The 22,519-nt window shown below is 45.0% G+C and overlaps 1 protein-coding gene across 5 annotated transcripts in view; it reads left to right on the top strand.

Moving 5' to 3' along the window:
* The window catches only part of Lifr (LIF receptor subunit alpha), a 68,571-nt gene extending 53,260 nt beyond the window's left edge, over positions 1 to 15,311 (top strand). For 4 of the 5 annotated variants that reach the window (XM_006232029.5, XM_039103223.2, XM_063282627.1 and 1 more), the window contains 6 exons: positions 2,383 to 2,484; positions 3,039 to 3,206; positions 4,880 to 5,041; positions 6,078 to 6,171; positions 7,930 to 8,008; positions 8,365 to 15,311. In XM_006232029.5, the coding sequence (XP_006232091.1) occupies positions 2,383 to 2,484; positions 3,039 to 3,206; positions 4,880 to 5,041; positions 6,078 to 6,171; positions 7,930 to 8,008; positions 8,365 to 8,988 (1,229 nt within the window). In that variant the 3' untranslated portion in view covers positions 8,989 to 15,311. 5 annotated transcript variants of the gene reach the window in all.
* Positions 15,312 to 22,519: the final 7,208 nt, after the last annotated feature.

A 22,519-nucleotide genomic window follows, 5' to 3' on the forward strand; every position in this document is an offset into this window, starting at 1 on the left:
GCACATTGATAAAATAGACTTCAATAGGAGTAAAAGTTACATCAAAGAGGCAACAGTTCAGGAACACACTTCTGAACAACAGACACAGTGTGGTTTCTGCCCTGTTGCCCCTTTAGTTTGTCCTTGACTTGGGTCCTTGACGCCTCGAAGCCACCACCAACACTTCCCTGGTAAGAGGACACAGGGTAACTCTGGAAGTGGGCGTGGAATGGCTTCAGCTTTGTGATTGCGTGCATGTCAGCCAGTGAGGCTGTGAGTCTTGGCAAGTGAGCCAGTCCTGACTGGTGCTAAGGACCCACTGCGCTTCCCCTTCCAGGGCAGCACTTCCCAGCAGTGCTGCCCTGCCTTCTGCTGAACTAAATGTGAGCCTACACCTTTGGGGTTTTTCTTGAGCCAGTAGTGGGCCTGTAGGTCATGATACTTCTAGAGACATCAGCTGCTGGCTCTACCCTCTGTGCTGGTGAAGCAAGCTGGAGGGTACAGGGCCCCCAGTTGCTCCTCTCCCTACGTTGGGTTCTGCTCATTTGCTGTTTCCACTGTTAAAGGGTGAAGGATTGCGTGTGTGGTGATCAATCACAGCGTTCAGCCATCTTTCCCCTCTGCCACAGCACTTGTGCAGTCGACTAATGTGCTGGTGGTCTTCTCAGTCGCTCCCTTCCTCCTCTGGTCACCTCCATCTTTCTCTTCCTACGCCTGCCCTCTCATGGGGGACTGGCTGAGCCTGAGCCTATGGTTTCTTCTTTCCCTCCTGGCTTTGCAGAATGAGTGGGATGCCCTAGGTCAGGAAAATTCACATTGCAGTGTCTCTGGGAGAACAAGTCCAGGCTGGAATCCCTCAGGGTGGGGAGAAGCTGCTGTAATGGCTGCCACTGCGTGTGAGCGGACTCTCTGTAGTAGCTGAGAAAAACAAAGGCACCGAGGACTTGGGGAAGTGCTCTGGGTCACAAGGCCCAGGCTGGGGATCTTGGTAACCCCTTCTGAGCTTGTGCTGACCCTTCTCTCAGTCTTCCCTTTGTGCAGTCTTCCTCTCCTTCAGCTCTCCACCCCGGTTGAGGGTATTTGTATCACCCACCAGGCCCTTCTGAGTGACACACTCCATTTCAATATTGATAATAGGCATAATAGGCAGTTTTAACATAGGAGGTATGGGTTCACGTGCAGTATGAAATCATAAACTCAAGTGTGTCGTGTCCCCCCCACCCCCAGGTGAAGAAAGGCACAGAATTGGATGCCCTTGGCTGAGTTGGACTTGCCATCAATATTTACTTAGTACCTGGAAGCACTTAGCAAACACTTTAGAACAAATAGGGTAGGGAGGAACGGTAGCTGGAGACAGAAGCTCAGGTTTCCTTTAGAGCACGTGACTTTAGGCTGACCTCCTCACTTTGGCCTCTGGGGTTCAGGTGTCCTTTGGTATGGCTTAAAGAAGCACTGTATTAGCCACACCGGATATGTTCCACCCAGAAACGGATACCTCCTGCACGATACCTCCTGCACGGTTAGGACCTCACAAAGCCCTTGTCTTCCTCCAAGATGAGCCTCCTCCTGCTTTCCACAGTCCTCTTCAAAGAGCGCTTTGAGGGGCCTTTTCTGTGTTTGTCTTAAGATCCCGGACTTACTACATGACAATCGTGGTTACTCTTGTCCCGTGTTTTCCAACGCTTGGCTAGCTTCTCTGTGCTGAGAAAAGCTTTGTGCATTTCTGGGTTTCTCATGTCTCATCTTACATATTTGATGAGACATTAAAGAGTGCTTCATGACTTAAAGAGAATCAACTAGAAGTGGGGCACAGAAGGAAGAGGGGCAGCAAAGGACCAGAGTGTAAGGACACTTGTGTGAAAAGGCCAGGATGAAGCTCACTACTTTGTATGCTAACCTAAAGTAATTTAAAAACCTTCAGATATGTCTTCTGTATCTCTTCCTCAGTGAGTGTTGCAAAGAGAAGCAAACACTGAAGGCCTGGTTCCTTTGTCCCTGAAGCTTCAAGCTGAGCAGGGTTTCTAGTGCTGGAACTAGGGAAAACCTCATTTCTAACCACCCCAAAACAGTGACACATAGGGAAGGGAAAGCATTGGTTAGCATGCCGTGACCATGCAGTAGCACAGTGAGCTGACTGATGGTGGTGCCTGGGAGGCAGGAAGAAGATGTCAGACTCAGCCTCCTTTGTGTCTTCAAAGAATTGTTATAGATGTGAGGGTATTCATGGTTTTCTTAATACTCCTAAATGTTTGCCAATTTTTTTAAAAAAACAATATATTTTTATAATAAATATGTAGTTAGCTTTGGAAATTTTAGCATGATATAAATTTTATGCTTCTAAGATAAATATTCTTGCTTATCCACATAGGCTTCTGAAAGTTCACTGATGTGTTTATCCTACAGATCAGTTTCAGCCAGGAGTGAGGTATAACTTTTACCTCTATGGGTGTACTAACCAGGGATATCAACTGTTACGTTCTACAATTGGATACATAGAAGAATTAGGTAAGTTAGTTGGGTGAGTTCTTTTAAAGTTTGGCTAACATGAGAAGTTATATATAAATAGGGAAGTGGCCAAGAGTTACTCTCCAAAACATGCCGAATTTAGTTGTTTAGATCAAAGAAGATAAAATAATTTCTATCACAAATTTGTCAAAATTACTAATCACTTATTCTCCACTGCTGGTTGATTTCACAGTTTTAGTCTTGACACTGGGAAAGTTATATCATGGCAGTCATACTTGATTTGTGTTTACAGAAGCTTAAAAACTTAGAAATGTACAGGACCAACAGCAAAGAGGGGGAGTATTCCTGAAGTCTGTTTGAGAGGTCACTTAAAAGACATGGCACAGGTTATCCCTGGATGCCTGTTTTGGGTACAGGCTGATTCCTCCCTGAGGTCTGCCTGGTTATTAGCGTAGAAATGTCGTTGAATCATCTGAGGAGTTCATGCTTGAGTAAAGAGCGCAGTTTAACTCCAAGATTGGGTGTTTCTGAAGCTAGAAGTCTCCCAAGTGGTTACTCCCCTGCCTTCAGCAGTTGACTGCTTGTCTTGACAGCTCCAATTGTCGCACCAAACTTTACTGTGGAAGACACATCTGCAGATTCGATATTAGTGAAGTGGGACGACATCCCCGTGGAGGAGCTCCGAGGCTTCCTTCGAGGGTATTTATTCTACTTCCAGAAAGGAGAGAGAGACACACCCAAGACACGGAGCTTAGAGACAAGTGAGTAGATGACCGCTTGGGTTCTAGTGCTGTGTAAAGAGAAAAGACTTCCGAAGCTGGCCATGCCAGGAAGAAAAGGCTAAACAGAGTTTCCAAAAAACTATCTGAAAACGTATACAATGAATAGTACTTAAGTTCTTTAAAAGTCAAAATCACTTAAGAATCCTTTCCTTATAAGCCCCACCGAATGGTGGCCACTTCTTACCAGTGTCACATGATCCACACCATAGCATATTATTCATTTTAATATGGTTTTATATTTAATAACTAAAGAGGCAAGAAAAAAATACAAAAAATGGGTTCAGAGTCCCAGTTATGACCTGGAATCAAAATGGTGGCAGACTTCGCTGTCAACAGATAACTAAGAGAAACCACAGAAATGTCTTTAAAATGCCGTTATCCTCAGTGTAAAGTTCTGTGCCCTGGTACTCTGCAGCTCAGTACAGAATAGAATGAAGACTTTTCTAGGCATGCAAGGCTGTGTTTTCCTCCTCTCCTTTCTCTGGAATCTGCTCGAAGAAAGAAGGCCTTGCATGTGGGGAAGAAGTGAGAAAGGATCTGTGGCTAGGGGCAGGGCCAGTTGAGAGGGATGGTGTTGGCCGGTGTCTAGGGAAGCAGCTCCCATTGGGGGGCAGCGGGAGAGTGTGGGGCTGGGGAATGGTTGGTTCCACACATGGGAAATGTCCTGAGCATTCACCGGGAAGAACTGAGAAATCAGTGCTTAGAAATTTTAAGAAAATTAAGCAAAAGCAGGGCTTTTTACAATAGGAGAAGGAAAACAGAGATTTAGCAAGCCTCGTCTTCTTTCTTATAAACCAATGGCCAATATTTATCTGATCATAGCAGTGCGAGCCCTGAGTTCACCCACCCAGCATAGTGATGTTTCCATGTGAATGGTATGGTGGGGGAGGGGCAGGGATCATCTAAAAGAGCTAAATCCTCACCCATCCTTTCAAACACAAACAGACAGGGTGTAAGACGCGAAGGCTAAGAACTGGCCAAGAACTGGCTGCCCAAGCTTGCTGGTTTGAAATCAAGAATTTGAAGTTGCTGTAGAGTACAGGGGAAGGGACAGAAGGACAGCGCTTCGCTTTGTTTTTGTTGCCCACTGTTTGTCACGGCTTGGCTCGTTAAACTCTCATCTTGCATCATTTTGGTGGTGACTTTATGAATCAAACAGTTAAACGGTCTTCACCGCTCCCATCAAAGCAACCCAAAGGCACCCTGTCCACTTTGCCTTGAGAATTCCCACCACGTGTGTCCTTCCGTGTGTCCTTCTGTGTCCTTACGTCAGGACTGAGGTTGTGTTGACCGCTCTGCACCTTTGCCCTGTCCAGCCTCTGCCGCTTTCCGTGGGATCTGTTCCGACTGCCTGTGAGTTTCAGGGAAGTGATTTTTATGAATTGCCTGTTGTATGCCAGGGATCAAAGTTGTAACAAATGTACATGAAAATTTTACAGGACACCAGGAGCCAAGCCACGCTGTCTATCCCCTCGCAGAGTGAGAGAAGCCAGAGTTTAGAGTAGTTTAGGCGGTGTGACCGTCAGGGAAAGAACTTGAGTGTGGTTGCAGGGCCTTGGCTGGGCGTGGCCAGCAGGAAGTGTTTTCCCTAAGGCTTTGTGTCCCTGAGTCTAAAGTGACCTTGCAATGAGTGAGAATATCCTTTGCTTTAGGTCACTCTGACATCAAGCTAAAGAATATCACTGACATATCCCAGAAGACACTGCGGATTGCCGACCTTCAGGGTAAAACCAGTTACCACCTGGTCCTGCGGGCTTATACACATGGTGGACTAGGCCCAGAGAAGAGCATGTTTGTGGTGACCAAGGAGAACTGTAAGTTCAACACTGCCCTAGAAACACCTTTGCCACCGAAGTGACAGTGTCCTTAGTGTCTGGGGTCTATGCGGGTGTCTTTGTTCCAAGCTCTGAGCCTGCAGTTCTCTACCTTCCCAACGCTGAGCCCCTTAAATGTAGTTCCTCATGTCATGGTAACCCCCAACCACAAAACCGTTCTCATTGCCACTTCATAACTGTAATTTTGCTACTATGTTATGAATTGTAACGCTAATATTTTTAGAGGTAGATGTTGGCCAGATGGGCGGAGAGCCACTGGTTTCACAGTTCATTGCTTTTTCGTGTCCAGAAGAACAGAGTGTTAAAGGCCATGAGAAGGCGTTTTTGTTTTTGTTTTTGCTGTCAATTATTTCAAGCTGCTTCCCTAGGAGTACGTCAGAAATTAATTAATTTAGGGATACACCCAAAATCTACAATCCTAAATGTATAGTTGGGTTTTTTTTTAAGTGCAGTTTAAATATTTTCCATGCTAGTTTGAGGTGAATAGGTCTAGGGAATTGCGTAAGAGACACTCCCTAAACTTCCGTGAGACGCCACACGTAAAGGTCTGAGATAGCAGTAGACAAGGGCGGTAGCTTTTGCTTCACCATGAGGGCGGGGAGTGCTCGCACTTCCATTTGGCTTCAGGCTTCCTCTCTACCAGGACAGAGTTCATGTCCAGGTCTGGAGCATTAAAACATTGTTCCAATGAGACCTGATTTTGTCCCATCGAAGACAACTTGGCAGTGTCCTGTGATGTTTCTGACTCTCGTAACTGGAGTGCTACTGGCACCTAACTCATGGTTAGTGACCAGGATGTGGCTGAGCCTCCCAGAGAGCACAGAACAGCCCTTCCCACCCCTCCTCACACCAGAAGCAGCTGGCCTACATGTCACCAGCGGCAGGATTGAGTAACCGTCCTCTATTTTTCAGTGCCCCTAGATCAGTTAGGTTTTTGTCCCTTCAAATAATAAGTGTCTTCTGTACGCAGTGCTTCAGGTGGTGGTTTTCAATATTGATAACTGTTTCTTTTCAGCCGTGGGATTGATTATTGCCATCCTCATCCCAGTGGCTGTGGCTGTCATTGTTGGCGTGGTAACAAGCATCCTCTGCTATCGGAAGCGAGAATGGTAATGGTACCTGTGTATGTTCTCCCTGTCTTGTTTTGACAAGCTTCATTGTGCAGTTATGTCGTACAAATTGGACATTTTTTTTTCACTTAGAATATTGGCCTTCACTATCAAGAAAGAAGATGACATTTTTATTGAATACTTTTAAGGACTCATAGAGTAAAAGTGTTCATTCTCCCTACTGTCTTTACTAATAATTTATCACAATGCCGTATTTACTTCAAAGATATTTTCACATATAAATTGACAATGGCTATCTGCAAGATTAAATGCAAGTTTATGATCTAAAGGTCCTGAGGACCCATTAGAATTGGTTCTTTTGTCCATTTGTTTATTCCATGGGAATGCCCCTTCCATGAGGATGGGGTTATAGTTGTGAGTAAAGCAAGCCTGGTTCTTAAGAGTCTCCCAGCACAGCGTGAGGGACACATGAGCATCTGTCAACATGTGCCTACAGAGTGTGAGAGGAACAGGGGCCAGGGAAGGAAGAGGCAAGCAGAAGGCTGCCCTGTGGAGAACCCTGGTTAGGGTAACGTTGGTCAGGGGCGGAAAAAATTCTATAGAGAGTGGTTTCAGTGAGAGTCTAAAACTGGAGACACTGTATAGCTGGGGGGTGGGAGTGGGGCTAAAGTGGACAGGGGTTCAGAGGAAAGCAGTGGGCTCTGGGGTGACTGCCAGGAACTATCCTGGCTAGGACAGGACAAACAGCTGCTGTCATCATAGAAAGGGCTCCACTATTCTTTAAAATGCTATCATTTGTGACAGAAGAGAATATTCTGAACAATCCTGGCTCCTACATGAAGCCAGTAATACTTGTAAATAAAATAACCTATTTTGGCCACTAATTCTAACTTTAAAACAACTATTTCAGTACAAGAAACAAAAAGCCAGAGAAGTTCGGAAGCTGGAACATTCAGACTCAGGTCCACACAGTCACTGTCCTTGAGGAATTCCAAACAATAGCGTCCTTAGTACTTTCAAGTATAATAAGAACACAGTGTGAACGAATCTTTTCACTGATGTTGAATTTCTAAGATTGAAACTGTTTCCCCGCTTCCCCTGAGCAGGCAGTTTCCTTGCCACTCATGGCTGTCAACTTTAATATTTTCTGTTACTTTTTTAACCTGGTATGGTGACTCACTGCAATTCCAGCACTTGGAGGGCTGAGGCAGGTGAGTGCCACAAATTCAAGGGCAGCCTGGGCTACCATAGTGAGTGTCTACCTCCAAAGAAAAACAAACCAAAAAGTGTGCATGTACACACACACACACACACACACACACACAAATGAAAATAGAATTGTTTTAATGTAAATGCTCATGGACTTATCCAACTTGGTTGAGCATTTCCATTCACTGGAGTTGCCCCTTGTGCAGGCCACACCCTGTGATGACCAGAGTCCTGCATATGCAGACAGGCCCTTTGAGTAACTGACCCTGCTCAATCCGGTTCATGGTGAAAACTTGGCTACACTTCATGTGAGACATGATCACAGCCATCATTGTAAATTATTTACTTTTTCTTTGAGCCAAATAAGGCCTTCTAGTTAGAGCATAGAGTGGTGGCTCACAGCGTCCACACTGGAGCCCTGTGTCGGAGGCTCTAGCGTGTGGTCCCGTGGTAAAGAGCTTCCATTTGTGCCTCAGGTGCTCGTTGACATTGTCACAAAAGGTCTCCAGCCAAGCTAGATGACTCCTGCATTCTGTCCCGTGGTTGCTGAGTGATAGTTATTAAACCTAGTTCATTCTTTCTTTGAAGGATTAAAGAAACATTCTACCCTGATATTCCCAATCCAGAAAACTGTAAGGCGTTACAGTTTCAGAAGAGCGTCTGTGAGGTAATCCTTCCCTCTCTCTGTTTGTCTGTGAGGACAAAGGGCCTCCTTCCTCTGTTTGTTGTGAGCTTTGGGAGGTGTGGGTTTCACCATGGAGAACAGAGCACGCATGCTTAACTCTGTCTGGTGTCCAGAGGTTCCGCGTTTACACCATGCTTCTTTCGCTGCTATTAATAGCAAGGAAAATATTGACATGGAGGGGGAAAAAAAGTAGCCTCGCTCTGGATGTGAACTCCAGAGCTGCAGAGGCAAATGTTTATAAACAGATGTTGGAAAAAAAAATTACGAGTCTTTCTGTAAGAGGGGCCCCACAGCGTGCAACGTTGCTGTCTTAACCACGGTTCCACATTTATTTCCAGGGAAGCAACGCTCTTAAGACATTGGAAATGAATCCATGCACCCCAAATCACGTCGAAGTCCTGGAATCTCGGTCAATACCCCCTAAAATAGAAGACACAGAAATAACGTCCCCAGTTTCTGAGCGTCCTGGCGAAAGCTCTGAGACAGACCCCGAGAACCAGGCGGCCGTGTCTTACTGCCCACCCATCATTGAGGAGGAAATAACAAACCCAGCAGCAGATGAGGCGGGAGGGGCTTCCCAGGTCGTGTACATTGATGTGCAGTCCATGTATCAGCCACAAGCCAAAGCAGAGGACGAGCAGGACACTGACCCCGTGATGGTGGCAGGCTATAAGCCACAGATGCGCCTCCCCATTAACCCCACAGCGGAAGACACAACAGCAGAAGATGAAGCGGACAAGACCGCAGGTTACAGACCTCAGGCCAACGTAAATACTTGGAATTTGGTCTCCCCAGATTCCCCAAGGTCCACAGACAGCAACAGTGAAGTTGTCTCATTTGGAAGTCCGTGCTCCATCAATTCCAGGCAATTTTTGATTCCTCCTAAGGATGAAGACTCTCCTAAATCTAATGGAGGAGGGTGGTCCTTTACAAACTTCTTCCAGAACAAACCAAATGACTAACCAGGTCACCCTTTGCCACTTCAGTCTGCCATCTCAGTAAAGCCCTCCCTGCCGCTGTCACGGCAGCAGCTGGGGCATTTCTGGAAGGACCCTGCAAATGTTGATAGCCAGGGACCTTCACTCTGGGCAAGTGACACTAGAAGTGTTAATGTGCTTTTAATGTATCCTAAAAGCCAGAGTGCAGTGACTCAGCCCTCAGCCCCAGAAACTCAAGATTTGAAGCTGTTTTTGATTGAGCCAAAGAATCCTCCCGAAGGATCTCAAGACTGACTAACTCTGTCTCGTACATACATACAAAACAAATCTCACAACTGTTTTCTGTTGTTAAGGTTTTCTCCTCTTTGTATGTTATGGAATTGCAAGTGGATTTACAGGCAAGGGAGAAAACCATCCAAGTCAAAACAACGTTAATTTGTCTGACATTTACTGCGGTCTAGAGGAAAACCAAGCACAGATTTTAAAACCTTTATGATGTCTCTACCCACAGCGTTCACAAAGGCCGAGTCCAGTTTTTCATGTAGCAGCAGCTGTCTGGTGTTCTGTTTGATAAAGCGTGCTGATTTCTGTGCCTACTGTATAGTGGTTATCAAACAGTCGTCTCAGGGGTACAAACTTGGAAAAAACAAGTGTGACACTGACCAGCCCAAATCAGCATCACATCACTTTCGAGAGGTGTGACAAACCTTTCTTCTATCTCATAGCTTGCATGATAGCTTCCGTTAGTACAGTCTATTGCCCTAATGTTGGAAATCTCTAGAACTGTATCCAGATTCTCTCTATTTGCTCCGTGTTGTGTTATAGGGTCTGCTTTGTGAGAGCAAATTCCACATTATTTACAGGTATATAATTGTAATGGGTTACTACGTAAGATGACTACTAAGAAATAGCTGATGGTGTGTGCTGACTCCATAGGTCCAATTAGGCTCAGTTCCCCCTGGGGATAGGCCGTGAAGCCTAACCGATGGCTGGGATGATCTCTTCCCTGTAGCTTTCTCTACTGCTCATGGGTCACAGCCCTCCTCCCTCAAGCAGTTGGGGGTCCAGAGTCTCAGACCCTACCTTCAAACTCGCCCTGCAGCAGTTAGTGATTTTGTAATAGAGGTCATAAAACTTACGGGATTGGTAGGTGGTGGCCTATGATTGTTCTGTCAGCAATGAAGAGGCAGGTCCTGAGCACAGCACCCTCAAAACACCCTGGTTTCTCATCAGCAGAATGGGTAGAGTGAATGCCATTCTTAGAAAAGCAGTAAAAACCTGAAGTGTATGTCATGTATTTGTTCTGTCTTTGGTTGCCAAAGTACATGACAGTTTGAAACACCTGAGGGGTAGACGACCTTTGTATCGTCTGAAGTCCCCCAAATTTTTCAATATTGGATTGCTCTTTCAGTTCAAATTTTATCCATTTACTTTATTATTATTATTTTTTGAGGCTGGGTCTCGTTATGTAGCCCTGGCTGTCCTGGAACTCACTATGTAGATGAGGCTGGCCTCAGACTCAGAGATCTACCCGGCTCTGTCTCCCAAGCGCTGGTGTGTGTGCCACCATGCCCGGCCTCTTATTTTATCTTTTAAAGGATCATGTGGGGGGAAAAAAATACAGGATGACAAGAGATAAAATCATGATCCTGTTTTTTAACCCTAGGATTCAGCTACATTTTGGAGCTTCATGATATGATGGTATGTGGAAGGAAATACAATTAATTATGCAACTGTGTAGTGTATAAAAGGTAGAGAGTAGCTCTTAGAAATTGTCTGTACTGAAAAATATTCCAAATCAGAGCCATAACCAAAGAGTCTTGTCTTACTTGTACCCTCTTTGGCTCCCTCCACCCAGCCACTGTGAGCCCTGTACCCCCCCCCTTCCCTCCCCTTCCCCTCCCCCTCCGCCCTGCCACATCTTGTTACTGCAATACTCTGTTTGCCCTCAGCTCAGGCCTTGTTCCCCAGTGAAGCTGATCAGTTTCACATTCCCATCTAACTGGGGTGAGTGTCTGCGAAGGATTCATAGTTCTGAACTGCACTAATCTGGGAACACAGGGAAAGCTCAGAAGAAATGGACTCAGCCCGTCCAAACGATGTCCCCTGGACATGTGTCTAGAGCCTTGGAAGTTTAGAATGCTGCTCATCCCACCCCGCCTCTGAAGTCCATTCTCAAGGACCACTGAACTGTGGAGAAGCGGGGTAGCCCTGGATGATTGTAGGAGAATGTGTCTTGGGGAAGGCCAAGGCAAGCGTCTTTTGTCTTTTCCCATTGAACTGAATATGGCTGCATCCCTGGGCGGTGATCTTAGCTCTGCAGCGCCCCCTGAGTTGTGTGTATAGGAGTAACCTAAGCAGGCAGAGGACAGGAGAGAAACTTTGGCAAGCTCTTATCACCTGCCTCTTGGTTTGGGACTTTGGTAAGTCTGAGCTGCAGGATCAGTGCAAGGGCCATTCGTGCCCTGCTGTGGGCCTCACAATGGATATGCCGAAGTCAAGGTAGCTGTGAGAGAGGAGGCTACATGTGTTCCCAGCCCTTAGGAAAAGGAGAAAGGTTGTTCCTTCCTAAGAAGAGCCCAGTCATTGGCCAAACAACTACAGATACCTCAATTAGGTTCCTTTCTATTTGTTGGACAGAACCACATGCACTTGTGGCCACCCTTACTTGTAAGCCAGTTTCATTCAGACTTCCCCTGAGAGAAATGGAGATTGAGGGTATCCCAATACTTATGAGTGGCCATTTTTAATTATATTTAATTTAAAAGGACATTCTCAAGTATTTAACTAGGCTTTTTATGAGTTCCATGCTACCTTAATTAGTGCACGTGTACCTCCATGATCCTCACATTGGTTGAACCTGTAGTGTCCTGGACTTGAGCGGGCAGCCCTGCGTATCTGGAAAGTTGGGTTATTTCTGAGCTGTTGATAGATAGAGGTGCTTTTGTTCCTGAGGCTGGCAACAGAAGCCGCCATTCATTGGGAAGCTCGAGGGAGGAACTGTCAGCCACAGTTTTCACAGTTAGCCTTGCGTTCCTGGTTCAGGGAACTGGAAGGATTGCATTCCAAACCCGGCACCATCGCACTCAGACAGGATGGTAGGAGGTCACAGTTTTAGAAGTTCTTAACAAACTGAACCCTTGTTAGAAACCTCTCCTGTCAGCAATCCTGTCTGTGTTTATCGGATACCACAGCCCTTTCCGTGCTCAATAAGCCTACTTTAGTGAAAGGGTAGAGAATGTTTCCTCCTGATAGAAATTTGAAGTCAATGTCATAGTATTTTACATTTGAAGTACCCCTCAATATATCAATATGCAGAAAGTATTATCTCAAACTCTCTTACTACTTGGGGTTTTTGTTGGTTTTTTCTTTGCTTTTTCTTTTTCTCTTCTTTTCTTTTCTTTTGCACTAAGGTAATTTCTGCTGTTTCCTGTTTGGAACTGAGTTGGAATTAGTGAAATGGCCCTTTAAAGGATCTCGAAAGTGCAGTAGTTGGCATCTCAAGTGAAGTGTGGGGGAAGGGCCGTGTAGCTGCTAATGCCAGGCACACGGTGAGAGTCCGGTGGCTGGATTGATGGAGGCCCTTTCTAGAGTGTGACAGATTCAGCAGAGCTGTCTTGAAGGATGGTAGCGATTCAGATGTGACTCGCATCGGTAAGAAATGATTGAAAGGTTTGGATATACTGTGGAAACAGCCCCACAGTGTGAGGGGAAACTGCGAAGACTCTTCAGGCCTTTCACTAGACACTGTCAGCACACTTTTAACCACAGAGTTGTTTGCTGTTATCTAATCAGTACTCAGTTTGGAGATGCTTTTGCATGGATCTGGTGTACGTTATGCCAAGCAACGTGTGTGAGCTTAGTTGATCAGTAGAAGAACTCATCGTCTTTGTAAGACAGTTCAAGACATTTCCTTTGAATTGATATTTTCTGCTGAAAGTTTCATGCTGTCATACCTGTCTTAGCTCTGTGTCCAGAACAAAAAATTTTCCGAAAGGGGCGGGGGACGGAAAACTTGTGGCCAAGCTTACAGAACATGAATCTTTCAGGTATAACCCTAGAATATTCTTCAGATTCATATAACTTGAATCATGGGCTCTGCCCAGCGCTATTCTTACTGTTTAAGCCTCATAGTTTTCTAGGGTAGTTAGATCTCTACTCCCTCTCGATTTAATAATAATTAAATCTTAATAATTGCATGATCAAATTCATGCTGATTGCATAAAGGATCAGGAACAGCTGAGCAGTACCAAGTTTTGTTTCATTTTGGTTTTCCTCTTGTTAGAGTTTCCGGGGTTGTCATTTGGTCGAGCGTATCCACATGCTTCTAATTATGGTATGAGATTGTGGCTGGATCCCGTTGTCCTTAACCAGAGTAGTGCTTGTTCTCCTGCATTATTGGACAGTTTGTATCCAACGTGTAAATAGAATTTCTTAAGTCCAATTCTAACCATGGCATACTTTTATTATAAACAAACCACATCTGATTGCACATTAAACAAGGGTGCCGTTTTTGGTTGCTGGAACCGAATACTTTAAAGATGAAAAAAAAACATGCCGAGGAAAAAAGATAAGAAAATTAATGTTATTTGATTCATATGCGTCTTCATTGTACTAGACAATCAACATTAGAAGGAATCAGACTGTTGCTGTAGTTATGCCTAGGTGATTTGGTACATATAATTGGCTGCCTACTTAAATTTATTTTGTTTCCTTGCCTGCGCTCTTATTTTTAATTATTCCATTTTAAGTGGGCAGTTTCAACTTCACAACTAACTTCAAGATCCGGTAGCATGTCCTAGAGATTAAAATATCTTTAGGTTAAGTCATGAGCAGCTTAGTCCTTCCGCAGGTGGTCAAAGAACAAAACGCTGAAGGCTGGTTTTCAGATGATACTGTCCCTGCTAGAAGGCTGGTTTTCAGATGATACTGTCCCTGCTAGAAGGCTGGTTTTCAGATGATACTGTCCCTGCTAGAAGGCTGGTTTTCAGATGATACTGTCCCTGCTAGAAGGCTGGTTTTCAGATGATACTGTCCCTGCTAGAAGGCTGGATTTCAGATGATACTGTCCCTGTTTGATCCAAACATTTTCACCGTCTTTCCCCATTAGGTCAGTTATAAGCACCAGTTCCTTCCATTGACTCTTTCCCCAACGTATTCTTTAACAAAGTATGAATAGCATGGTGAAGCACTGAAAAATAAACCCAGTTGGGCTCCGTGTGGTGGGGTAGGTGTTAGTGGATTCCCCAGGACACAACTGCTCAAAGACATTGGTATTCAGAGTTGCTTCGAAAAGATTGTTCTAGATGGAGAGAGATGCAAGTGCAAGTTGATACCAACTTACAGGCATGTTCAAAGATAAAGTAAGCTATCTAAAAATACTCAGTGTTCCCACTAAAAAATTTTTTAAAATTATCTTACCAGATCTTTCATTAGCAGACCATCAGCCATCTTCCCCGTAACACTAAGAAATTACCTTTTTTTTTCCTTTCAGATTTGCATTACAGTGCATTACTGTTTACAAGATACACATACTGTGAACAGATCTAAGTCTTTGTCTTTTGTAAGGTTTGTAGAATGAATGTTGTTTTAAAGATGGTGTTATGTTAAATATCTTCAGGTCTCTGTAAATGCTAGCTCCTGTTTACTAACCTTTGTTTGGTCAGGTGTGTGTCCATGTAGCTGAAAGAGGATAGAAATTGCAGTTTCTGTAACTTTTCCCATTTTCATTTCTTGTAAAGTTACCACTACAGACCTGGTTGTGTTAAATCAAAAGATCGGTTATGGGGCTGGGGATTTAGCTCAGTGGTAGAGTGCTTGCCTAGCAAGCACAAGGCCCTGGGTTCGGTCCCCAGGTCTGAAAAAAAGAAAAAAAAAAAAAAAGATCGGTTATGATGTGCAATACCGGAAATCATGTTCAGTCCTATAAGGAATCTTTTCAAGGCGCACACACAGGAAGTAAATGAGATTGATGTGTGTGTCTCTGTGATTCACCCCAACTCAAACGACTCTGGGTTGAGCGTGGAATAAAACAGCACTCACAGAGACTGACAGCAGGGGCACTTCCGGCCTTGGGAAATGTTACGTCGCTGTTAAAATTGGAAATTTGAACTTTTTATATCATAATTTCAGAATTTAGCTACCATACCTTTTGGGAAACATGATTATCACAAGAACATAGATTATGTAAATAACCTATAACTAAGACACTGCAAATATAAAATTAGTATCGCTTGGCTGTTAATTATATAAAGATGTTACCTATGTCTGTTTTTAAAACATGCATGTATTTAACAATTTTATCATAGTATTGTCATGAAAAAATAAATATATTTTCTTACGTCTTACTCTAGTAAATTGGGACATTTATTGGTTTGGAGTGCTTTTCCTTATGTCTCAAACATTTAGGGAATGTGGCCCTTGCTTTGTCTTTGTTTGTTTGTTTGTTTGTTTTTACTGTTATTCCATAATAATTACAGAGACTCTAAAGCAATCAAGAAGCTTTCCCGGTGATTTTAGTGCTTGGAGATGTTGCTGTGCTCTTGATAGCTCCCTCTATTTGCTCTGTTAAATCCCTGTTATATTTATAGAGAAAAAAAGTAATCGTTATATTTAAATTAAAAAAATTAATTTTTACAAAGTAAGAACCCAGCATTAGCAAGTAACAAGATCATTGCCAGGTGTGCACACCTTTAGGCCCAGCCAGCGGTAAGGAAGCAGAGGCAGAAGGATCTCTGTGAGTTCCAGGCCACCCAGGGCTACATACTGTCTCAAAAAAAAAGAGAAAAGTTCTGATCCTTAAAGCCAGGGTTTTAATATATTATCTCCTAAGAGAACTGACTATTTCAGGAGTTTCTGGGAATGCGGTAAAATTTCAACTTAATTTTGAAATATAGTAATGGACTTAACAAAACTCCAGCCGTTTAAAGGTACGCAGTGGCATTAGAGAAATGGTCTTTGTCTTTTGTAGCTCAGACTTACCACGAACATCAATCACAGCATGAATAGGCCTGACTTTTTAGCCTGTAAAAGTACAAGCCAGTTGTAAATTAGTTGTGAAACACGTGTTAATATTTAAGTGCTAGCAAAGCTCACACATATGGTCTGCGCTTTGGGGAATTCTCAATGCAGAACTTGTTCCCAGAAGGTGACTTCTGAAGCCAAAATATATACCACTGTTACCTTCAGGAGCTAAAAAGTGGGAAGAGAAGAACCATGTGCTCATTAGGAAGAGAAAACCTAGAGATGAATGAGAAGTGGTAATGTGGGATATCCAACATCACAGCGTGTCGTGATAGCAAACCTTAGTCCCTTACAGAAGAACTACAGAATCCATTTGAAATGACCCGTATATTTGATCCAGTCCCCTTCCCATACACGACCGGCAGTAAAACTAATTTCAAGACATTCAGTCTTTATAACCCAAGGAAATGGATAATGAGAGACGACTTGAACTGATTCAAGATTAAATTGGAGATGATTTTTTGCTTAGGAGATCAATCTCAAGTTGTGGGGGATAAGAGAAGAATTAGGAAATTACTTTGATAAGCTGTCAAGGAGAAATGATGTTAAAATGGAGGAAACCCCAGTGCATTAATCTTTCTGGTAGCTCGATGCTTGAAAGGGGAGAAATAATTTTAAGTTCCAGCTCAGAGTTAAATCATCTGTCCCCTTCTGGCCCCAGCTGGCCTGTCACCACTCCAGGCAGCCTGGGAGGAAGGCATAACTGGACTCTTTCTTCCTTACTACCACCCCTGCCCCTCAGAGCTGATGCTGCCAAAACGCATAGGCAGAGGAAGTAGTGTTGAGAGTAGATGGCCTCCCCTCCCCCTTCTTGCCTAGGAACAGTGTGAAATAGCTTGCATACCCTATCAGAAGCAAACAAAGAGTCTCATTACTCTAGGACCACAGACACTATTGGCTGGGACCAGTTCCTCCATTTTCAAAATGGCCATGAGGGACATTGTTATGCATGAGGCTACACAGTCCCATCTGGGATACCTGAGCTCACCACTGGTTGGTCACCTGGACCATACTGGAAGATGTTCAACCTCTCTCACCCCATTCCTCATTGTAAAGCCCAGGCCCCAGTGTGTATCACAAGAATGCCAAGACTTTTTATAACATGTAACACTCCCTGTAGGATAGATGCTTGCTTTCAACATGGCCCTCTTTCTGGCCGGCACTGTAAAGGTGTAAATGCTTGCATAATAGTTTAGACACACATTCTTCTGCACCACTCAACTTGTCAGAAGGTGACTGCACATGGCAAAAGCCTTGGAAAGTGACCTGAGGTCTGTTTCACTAGAGCTCAGCTGGGGCTGCACTTTGCTCAGGTAACTTCTTTGACCCCAGGCCTCAGGTGAACATCCTTAGGTCTTAGGTGATCCTGTCAGAGTTCTTAGGTTTTCACTCCTAAGCTTATTTATTCCCTCCTTTGCACTTCCCCATGGCACCATGTACCTCTCTGAGGCCTCAGGGGGCTCCGTTTGGAAATCAGAGAGGGCGAGGGGGAGGGCTGGCATTGATACTGTTCCCACTTGGTGTAGTATCTGTCACATTTCTGAAGCTGGGCAAATCTTTGAACTTTGAGGACAGGGAACGGACAGAGTGCAACCCTGGGTATCTTGCGTGGGGTGATCCCCTTCAGAGTTGATGGAGAGCCCTCATTATACCTCTGTCCTTGGACTAAAAGTGCCCTGTGGTTGCAATTTTTTTAGTAGGTAAATCTTTATTAGGACAATACTAAAGGAAAAATAGAAACAGACAAAAGAAATTTATGTAACCTTGGACAGTATTGGCTCTCTTTAACATTTTACTCTTTGCCCTTTGAAACTTGATTTGAGAGCTTGATTCATTTCTTGAATACATCTTGAAAATCTTATCAACAGTGTTTCTAAGAATGGCTGCATAGAGTGCCAACAGGTAGATGACAGATGTGCTGTCTAATTATATCTAACAAACTTTTTTTCTATTGCTCATCTTTTTAAGAACAAAGCAAAATAAAAACTTGTGGATGACTTTGAATATCAAAAATACTCGGCTTGAGTCAAGTCAGACTTAAGAGATGGCACTTGATTTTCGAAACCAAGAGCCACTGACATACGTAAGAACTCTCAAAGCCACACTGCCACGAAATGTAGTATTTTGTAACTAACTGACTAAGGAAGATCTGAACCTAATTCAGAGTCCTGCTTATCGGTCATTTCCAACAGACCCGAGCCAGGGCTACCCAGGGTTAATGCTGAGTGACAACTGGAAAGGGCAGCTTTATGACTCAGTTTCCTTGGTCCCCAGGGTACCAACCTGAGCTACTGTGCTCCACCCTGACCATGCAGTCATTGGCAATACAGCCTTATACGCAAAGAAAATGGATCTTCAGGAACTATAAATAGGAAATCTAAAATAGATATTTCCCTCTGAATATAAAATTTCCCCATCCTATGAGTCTTTGACTCATTGTTTAGGGAAGTTGGGTGAATAAGCAGTATATTCTTAGTATGTAAATGGTTATCAGCAGGCAGGATTTTAAGAAACTCCCTGGGATTTTTGCCCTGTGGCTTGAAAGGTTCTTGTCTCAAACCGAATAAATAAAACATTATTCCTGTGGTTAGGTTACTAATCAGTGGTCTTGAAGTTAACAAAACATTGGTACCCTGAGAGGCTTGCTGAATGAGGGAGAGACTCCAGAAAGGACAAGACCCTTCCATAAGAGATGGCCTCTCTTGGCCTTGAAAGGATAGAGTAAGCAGCGAGGTTAGATGAGATGCTGAGCCTCAAAAGACTAGACTACCCAGGGGCCTTGAATTCTATTTTACGTTGTCACCAGCTTCTTGTGACAAAGCTCCCAGGAAGTGAAACGAGTACGGTTTGCTGACGTTCTGTGGCGAGAGGTCTATAGCAAGGCTAACTGAGGCCCTAGCAGACCAACAACCTCAACAGCCTGAGGCTCCCAGGGGCTTTGGTTTGCAGACTAGACAGAGGGATTTCCAGGTGAGTCCTCCGTCCTTGGCTAGTGGTGTTACCCCACCAGCCTTTTCAGCAGGCTGGAGCCAACTATAACACAGACTTCTTTCATGTCCGAGGTTGTGTGAATGTGCCCTAGACAACCAGTAGGCACATTGTCTATTAAGCAGTACCCCACTTTTATATCCCTTTCCCATAGTTTTCTCTGAGGCCTTCCCCGCCCCCACCGAGTTCGGATTGAATGTGGAATGTTCAGCACAGGCGCTCAGTTCATCGTGCAGGGGCCCTGTGACCCCTCAGTCTCTCCTCCCACAGCTCTATCTGATACTTCATTTTCTCTGACTCCGCTCTCCTCCAGCCAACTTCCTAGCAGGGCTTTCCTCAGCTAATCCCCTGGCTTGGTGCCCCCAACTTTTGTTATTAAATGAGTATAAATGGCAAATTCCTTGAGCCTCCCTGGCCTTCCTTCTCGGAGATATTTCTATCCAAGACCTCTTGTGCACAGCCAAGTCAGAGCAGCAGCTCTTTCACATCAGACGGTCCAAGGAGGCTGCAGCCCCAGGCTGGGCCCCCCACTTAGAGATGGTCAGCTGGGACAACAGGGGGAGACCACACTACACGTTGGGAACCTTCTGTGCCTCCAGACACCCTTTGAATCTTACAGAAAGCAGAACAAGATAGCAGAATAGAAGAGACTTTCTCCAAATGCTGAGACACGATGTTCCTCTCTGTCTTTCCAGGAAAGGACAGGCGCTCCTAGGGACCACGGGCTTTCTAGGACAAAGATATTTCGCAAGGGAAAGCAGCAAAAGATGGTGAGGCAGAGAGGTGTTGCCTGCTGTCTGTCTTGCCTCTTGGAGCATGTGGTTTAGCCAAGACAAAGCAGGGGCCCAGGGATCAGCGTTTAGCCAGAAATAGTTTAAACAACTCCCCTGAGTCTCGGAGGCTATTTCTGGACTTGAAGGCAAAGGAGAAGAGGGAAAAGAATTGAATCCAGACCTAACTGCCTGTAAGGGGGGCCTGACTCCCACCCAACTGTAGCAGTTTTCCGTCTTTACACCTGCAATGGAAGAACTCTGGAAGAATTGACTCTCAACAGAGATATAAGAGACTGACAAGGACACCTCTGAGACCTTTGCTCAGACCTCCCTACAGTGAACACCAGGAAGCTCCAGCATGCCCCTGTGTGACTCTATGATCCTGTTCCCAATGCCCTGTCAGGGTTATGTCCTCTCACTGAGCCCTCACAGTTGCAACTCACCTGTCACAGTTACTTTTCTATTGACCAAACACCGTGACGAAAAGCAAGTCAGGGAAGAAAGGGTTTATTCTATCTTAGAGCTTGTAGTCTCTCAATCAGGGAAGTCGGGACAAGAACTCAAGCCAAGGACCTGGATGTAAAAACTAAAGAAGAAGCCATGGAGGAGTGTTGCTTACACACTGGATCCTCGTGACTTAACTAGTCTGCTTTCTTATAGCACCCAGGACAACAGGACCATCAGTCCCGGAATAATACTGCTACGGTTGAGATATACCTTCCTGTATCAATTATCAATACACACACACACACACACATATACACATATATACACACATGCATACACACACATATATACACACATGCACACACACATACACACACATATATACACAGTATACACACACACACACACACACACACACACACACACACCACAGGCTTGCCCCACAGGCCAATCTGGTGTGATAATTTTCTCAATAGAGGTTCCCTTTTCCCAAATGACTCTAGCTTATGTCAAGTTGACATAACACTGGCCAAGACGTCACCTATCTTTTTGCATAGCTTCTGTCGTCTCAAGCCAAACAAGCTTACCCGTTCAGGCCATCCTAGGAGCACAATCATGAAGGTCAAATACATGGGCATTCTTTGTGTCTGAAGCTGATCGCTCCAAAGGCTTAGCCCAGAAGCTAGTCCTCACTGTCAAACTGTGGTAGCCATTTGCTGGCCTCCATGTAGTCACCTGTAACTTCCGGGAGACAGCCTGGTACTGACACCACTGCCTGCCATCTTGGGGGCCTCCAAACTTGGCCTTTTATGGCTTCACAATGAGTGAGGCAGGGGCTCCTATCAGGCCCTTTCTGTTTTGATCTGTTTTATGTGCATGCTCAATTAAAATGCACTTGAAAGACATAGCCTCTGGGTTGAGACCCCACTGTGGGATTGGGTGGCAGGCATACACATCCTCTCTTGGCACTGAGGTTTTGATTCTTGCTGGTGTGTCTTTCCTCTGGGCCCCCTCAGAGCGAAAGTTTCAGAGAACTGTCAAACTCCATTCCTCAGGGCCCTGGCATGGGTGGTCCAGGCCCTCACCAACTTCTAGCTCAAGAGTAACTACTATACATTCCTGGGCCTGGCAGAAGCTGGATGAGGCAGGGATGCGAAGGAAGGAATGGGAAAGCCGCTAATGTTCTGTCCAGGTCCCCGAGTGCACTTATCCTCTTTCCACTTGCAAGTGTGATTCTCTCACTGTATGCAGCAGCAGCTGAGGCTCTACGGGCTGCCCCTGGGCAATTCTCTCCCAGGACGAGCAGCCAAATGGGGCAAGGGCTGGTGGTCAGGTCACTGTGAGGGGCTGCAGGGCCCCTCCTCCTCCCTCACTTTCTTTTCCTTTGGGAACTCTCAGTGCTAAAAACAAGCTTTCTGAGAACCATATTTTTCTGGGTTAAAGGTGAAAAATGCAGCATTTCCTCCAAGTGGAAAGTACTCCGCCCGCCAGCTCCGGGCATATGTCCGAGATCCTTCCTCCCACTTGGAGAGGTGGGGAAGGGAGGAGGGGAAGAGGTGTCTGAAAGCAGAGGAGGGGAATCATCGGAAGGAAAGGCCGGTTACTGTGGACCTGAGGCAGTTGGTGTGTGGAAACCAGTGGGCCTGTTTGTGTTGGAGCAGCTCAAGGCCTGAATGGGGCTGACCAGGAAGTGAAAGGCAAGCAAGAAAACAGAGAGCAGGGAGTCGGCCACAGCAGTGACAGTCAAGCTTGACTTGATAGGGGTTCTGGGAGCAGTGCAGGGACAAAGACAATGCCATAGACTTGTCTCAGGGAGATCTTCGAGGCAGGTCTAGAGAATATACAAGGTTATTAAAGTCCACTTTAATAGAAAAAGCACTTTGTTCTCATCATACCTTTTAGAGTATGTGGAAGGCTCCAGGGAGTTTTCTCAGATAAAGACTAAGGGGGCTTTTCAGGAACTGTTGATACTTCTTAGAACCCTTTCTCCTCAGATGAGATTACATGGATCCCCACTTCCCTGAACCTTCTTCCCAGCCAGAAACCCAGCCAGACTTCTCAACCTGCTTCTCAACACAGCAGCCAGATGAAACCAAGGCTAAGGTTCTGTTCCCTGCTAGTCCCTCCTCAGAAAAGCAGAGCTACCATAGATCAGGCAACAGTAAGGATAGGTAGTCAAGCGAGACAGAGTCACCAAAGCCAGGGTCAGGGGAGAGGCCAGTACTACTTGCATTGAGCCTGCTCAGTCTCTGATAGGCACACGCAGGTCAGCTTTTGTCAGTCCCAATACTTCTGTGGAAGGCAGCAGTCATTGGGGGCCACCT

This window comes from Rattus norvegicus, chromosome 2 (assembly GCF_036323735.1).
Source record: "Rattus norvegicus strain BN/NHsdMcwi chromosome 2, GRCr8, whole genome shotgun sequence".
NCBI classification, from domain to species: domain Eukaryota; kingdom Metazoa; phylum Chordata; class Mammalia; order Rodentia; family Muridae; genus Rattus; species Rattus norvegicus.